At 33.9% G+C, this 5,433-nt stretch overlaps 1 protein-coding gene across 1 annotated transcript; it reads left to right on the top strand.

Annotated features, from left to right (window-relative positions):
• Nucleotides 1-740: 740 nt before the first annotated feature.
• Nucleotides 741-1,688, top strand: LOC147418534 (EPIDERMAL PATTERNING FACTOR-like protein 1). The gene is made up of 3 exons (XM_086507534.1): nt 741-903; nt 976-1,043; nt 1,374-1,688. Exons 1-3 carry the CDS (start codon nt 807-809, stop codon nt 1,560-1,562), a joined length of 354 nt encoding a protein of 117 aa, XP_086363660.1. The 5' UTR covers nt 741-806; the 3' UTR covers nt 1,563-1,688.
• The last annotated feature ends 3,745 nt before the right edge of the window (nt 1,689-5,433 follow it).

Genomic DNA, 5,433 nt, shown 5'->3' on the forward strand with positions numbered 1-5,433 from the left:
ACACAAACACACGGGGGGGGACCCCCCTCTCTCTTCTTGCAAACATATATTTGCAAGAAGAGAAATTGAGAAAAAAATATTTTTTTTGAATATTCTTATATATATATATATATATATGTATATATATACATATATTCTTGGAATTTCCCTACACACACTGGAGAATGAGAAGCATATCAATAGAGAATGTTTAAAAAAGAGATAAAAGAAGGATGAAAATAGAGGGAGTGACAAGAAAAGACAAAGAAGAATACTCAAAAGACAATAAATCTCTCTCTCTCTCTCTCTCTCTCTCACACACACACACACACACACACACACACACACACACACACATGTACATTTACCCATTATGTCCTTCATAGGTAAATCCATTATATGAGCTAGAATTGCCCATCATTTACCCGTCATGTCCTTCGTAGATAAAGCCAACATATGAACTAGAATTCTTTTCAATATACATGTGAGGAGAAAAAGACGTCAATTTGGCAACATCATGGATACTAAAATGCCTTGGAATGAGAGAGAAAGAGTTGGAAGTAGCCAAGACAAGAATCAAGCCCAAGATCCTCAAAATAACATGGAGGGCAGTACTCTTCAATCTCTCCTATAATGGAGATTTTGTCTAATATTTGGTCAAAAAAATAAACACCAGAACATGGATGTCGGTACCCATATCATTGAATCCCATAAGACCCATACTTATATATGAATAAGAGTTCCAGAACAAGATGCAGAGGGAGCTGCCATTTTTTCCACATTCAATCAGCCTATCTCTAGGATTTGACCCAATACAGGCATCGATCATGAGTGCAAAATTAACTCTCTATAGAAGCATCAAATACATCATGTGTTGCATTTTGGCTTGTGCTTGCATTTATACATATAGTAATAGCATGCAAGGTAATTGATTTATCTTTAGTTTCTTGTCAAATCTTGAAGTGGAGCATTCTTAATCACTTCTTTTGAATGCAGCATCCATGATGATTACTAGGACCACTCCAATGAGTCCATTGCAAAACCGAGTGTTATATTCCTCCTCGGTAAGTAGCTTTCTTCATCTCTCCCTTGTATCCATTACACATATATATGTATGAGCATATGAGAGAGAGAGAGAGAGAGAGAGAGAGAGAGAGAGAGAGCGAGCTTTGAACTCAAATCACCACACTAGATTAATTGAAGACACATCTATTAAGTACAACATGTAGTAACAAAGCTTTAGTGCAAAGCTCTAGACTAACTTTGTTTTTAAGAAAAACCTCTATCTGTCTCTGTGTGTGTGTGTGTGTGTGTGTGTGTGTGTGTGTGTGTGTGTGTGTGTGTGTGTGTGTTTGTTTTAATTGTCTCATTGATTGTAATACATCGGATTGTAGGTGACAGTAGGTTCATCACCACCAACGTGTCACCAAAGGTGTGGGAACTGTAATCCTTGCAAAAGCATGTTAGTGCCTATCCATGCTCCACCCAACTCTCAAAAGCATAGCCTCCCCTCACAGAATACCCCTGATTACTATCCTTTAGCTTGGAAATGTGAATGCCAAGGCCATATTTATTCTCCTTGATACATTGCCTTCGAGATATATATTTGAGCAATTATGATGGCCAATTACAACAAGGCAATACTTTGTGATATTTAAGTTTGCTAAAGTTCATGATCAATAAAATAGTGAAGAAAACATTAAAATCTCACCTCATTTCCAAAAGTATCTTCCTTAAGTTGTTTGTGTGTGTGTGTGTGTGTGTATGTATGTGTTTTTGTTTGTTACATAAAATTGTACTGACCTTTGGCTTGTTAAAACAAGACACCGGTAAGAATCCTCAAAGCTAAAAGTATTATTGAAGACAAAAGTATTCAAGACAAAAGAAAATCATTTCAATTTTGTTTCAACAACTACTTACCAAGGTTCCTTTTACTGTTTGGGAAAAATAACTTTGTATCCCAAAATACCTTTGTATGTATTTTGGTTGGATTGTTCAAGATATTCTAATCTTTATAATTTTTTGACAATTGAGATCCGTTTTTGAGTGTTTAGCATGTAATTAGTCACAAAGTACCTCACAAAAACTAAAGCCTACTTTAGTTTTAGCATCTTGTATTGATAGACAATCAGTCTTCCTGTCTTTGGAGACATTTTTCCTATCTTTGGAGACATTTTTCTATCTTGTATTTGGAAAATTTGAATTTGATTTTGGGAATTTATGACAAATATTGGGGGTATTTTGAGAATTTTCAAAATTTGAGGAGTATTTTGGGAATTTCCACAAAAATATTTTGGGTATTTTGGTAATTTTCCCTTGCTTTTTTGAGTTGTGTCGTACGTTTCTTTGATTTTAGTCTCAATAAAAAACATTTTACTCAAAGAAGAACATCGTATTCTTTGTAACTTTATATCTAGAGGTTCAAACATCCAAAAGGCAGCTTTGTAAGCTTTTTGGGAGCCTTGTGCATCACTTTGTTCAAAATGGTTAAAAATCATTTGAGGATTTTTGTTTATTAAAGATTGCCTCATATGAGATAAAAAATGACTATTTTTCTTTATTAAGTCATTAAGCTTTAGAAGCAAAAGGACTATTTTTCTTTAGTAAGTCATTAACACTAGTGTCCTGAGACTGTTTTCTTTCCAAGTTTTGGCAATTTATTTGTCAAGGTAGAAAGAAGTTTTTTACACCTTGTTCTACCATAGGTTGGTTACAAGGGAAAGCAAACATTGGATTTTTCTCCATGTCAAAATACAATGCCTATGGAAAGAATTATGGTAAGTTCTAATTCATAAATTTTAGTAAAATTTCAAGCTATTTTACCAAATAAATCATAAAATTCTTATATCTTTTCATAGAGATGGCCTTCTTTATGTTTATAAAAGCAAAGTGTTAGTACTTACTGTTACAAAACAATGGAACGCCCTTCAAAGACTAGTTTCCAACTCACACGCAAGTTATATACAAAATCTCAAACTTGTGCAGGTGTTGAATAAGAGCATAATCTTGGTCTTCCAAAGGTCTCCTCATGGAATTGGGGCTATTCTAGTGCAGTTTGACAACTACAAATGACTTTATATGTTGAAACCAAGAAGCTACGTATTTTTTTGGCTCCCAAACTCAAACAAATCTCATTGCTTGAACTCTATTTTGAATTTTTCATTGTGCAAAAACTCTCGAAAATCTTGAGTTCTCCATAATAACATTGAAACCAAGGTTTTAAGCGCCCCAATTGTGTATGCATCACGTACTTTGATACATTTAGTTGATCCACGTAGAAAGTTTGATATTACTTGAGGTTTTGAATGATTATGTCTCAAGAATAAAAATACCAAACTTTTCTCTTACCCAATTTTGAATATTTAAAATGATACAATAATTTTTGCATACCAAAGCCCTTCTACTTGCCACCTTGAGTCCTCAATAAAGAGGGCAAGCAATGTATCACTTTCTAAAACTCACAAATACATCAAAAACATCTTTTTCTTTGTATAGAACGATGTGCTTGAAATGGAAATATCAAACACGTAGAACTTTCTACTACTTTATATACTCTAAAGTGATTTTTTTTTGCACATGAAACTTTTAATTATCTATAGCACAATTGTTGAAAATTCATGTAAATTTTTTTACAAGGTCTCTTCATTTTTTCTTGAGCTTATAAAGTCGATTTCTTCAAAGCATCAATTGCAATCATACGAGGGTCAACTTGAAGAGTATAGTTCTTGATCATGGTAGATTCTAAAATGGAAGGTTATATTTTTAAAAGACCCTCTAGCTAACATATTTAAGCATAACAAAAGGGTTTTCTAAGTAGCATTTGATTTAAATTTGTAAAAAAAGGACACTTAAGTGTCCTGTTTTGGTACCAAACTAGTGTTAAGCCACCTGTTTAATCTGCTTGAAAATTCTCCACTTTAGAATTACATCCGCAGATACAGCTTTGACAATCAGCTCCAATTTGTAACAGGTATCTTCTCCATACAAAATTGCTCGGTTTTGCAAAAGATTAGACTACACTCCCCCTAAAGGAATGTAGTTATCTTACTCTTAATTTTTATGTTTTTTTTCAAAAAAATTATTTGTTTTGGATTTTTTTTTTAGTGTTTTGTTTTGAATAAAACTAAAAATCAAACGTAATAGGAAACATTTCTTTTCAAATTTTTTGTGATTCTTTTATTTGTTTGTATTTTTGTGGTTTTTTTTTGTTGTTTTATTTTTTGTTGTATTAAAGCCTCTCGCTACATATGACAAAATAGTGTAGGTACATTGGCTAAGCCAAAAGGTGTTGCACGTTGAAGACCCCCTCCATAGGGTAAAGCTTGGCCATATTGGACTGTTGCTTGCTGTCTAAGCAACAATACATGATACAATCCCCTAGGTAAACCCAAGGGTACCCCCTCATCCTCATCATCAAGAGTAATAAAGTCCAAATTTTCTATGGGGTCTACCATGATATCCTCATCTAAGACAGGAAATATCTCCATAAATGCGATAGGGTCATTCTCACAAAAATACTCAAAAAGTGTAATAAAAAACGTAAATAATTCCAGTCATGCACCTGTAAGTCAAAACCCATAGCCCACCATCGTAATAGCCATTCTACCTCATATATATCATCAATCATGCACACAACAGTCTCTATGCCCAAGCCACAAATGAAAGGTCTAAACACAGTAAACAAATAATCTATAGAAGTATCCATGACTCGCCAAAAGTGGATGGAATGGAAAAATTGTGATGATGAACGGGGCGATAATCCCTGCCATAGAATAACCATTGTTAACACTCATTCTAAAGCAAGAAAGAAATAAACAAATTGCTGCTACAAAATGTTTTTTTTATGGTTTTACCCTTATGTTGTTTTTTTTTTTTTAATAGAGAACTAAGTGAAATAATGTTTCACTCTCAAACCATTGACTTTAAAAGGATCTAAAGCTTCGTCAATGTCCTGAACTAACAAGGACCCATTAGTGAAGGTCCGAAGTACTTTAAAAGGACCTAACCATCGTATCTGCAGTTTCCCCAGGAAATTTATAGTAATGACTATCATCAATTAAAACTTATCGTCTTTTTGAAATTTCCAGCTTTAATATGGAGATCATGCCAAGCTTTACGTTGCTTTTTCATAGACTCAAGACTTTGAAAGGCTAGCAAGCACATCTCGTCGAGTTTGGTCAAGGTAAACAACCTATGTTTTAAAGATTCCTCTTCACCAAGTCTAGTAGATAAGGCAACCCTTCAGGTTGGAATTTCCTTTTTGATTGGAAATATGGCTTCAGCACCATAAACTAAAGTGAAGGGTGTATTTTAGATTGTTATCGTAAAAGTGGTGCGATAAGCCCATAATGCTTCAAGTAATCGTTCATCCCAATCACGGCGATTATCAGCTATCGTTTTTGTTAAAATGTTACCCAGAATTCTATGGATAATAAGGTGTAGACTTTCGATGTT

This window comes from Adiantum capillus-veneris, chromosome 30, assembly GCF_014529385.1.
Source record: "Adiantum capillus-veneris isolate H3 chromosome 30, ASM1452938v2, whole genome shotgun sequence".
Classification (NCBI taxonomy): Eukaryota; Viridiplantae; Streptophyta; class Polypodiopsida; order Polypodiales; family Pteridaceae; genus Adiantum; species Adiantum capillus-veneris.

Bases quoted from the DNA above. Each gene is read 5' to 3' on its own strand.
- LOC147418534 (XM_086507534.1), top strand. From the start codon at position 807: ATGAGTGCAAAATTAACTCTCTATAGAAGCATCAAATACATCATGTGT. The intron at 904-975 runs GTAATTGATTTA...TTTTGAATGCAG, and splicing joins ATATAGTAATAGCATGCAAG to CATCCATGATGATTACTAGG. The intron at 1,044-1,373 runs GTAAGTAGCTTT...ATCGGATTGTAG, and splicing joins GAGTGTTATATTCCTCCTCG to GTGACAGTAGGTTCATCACC.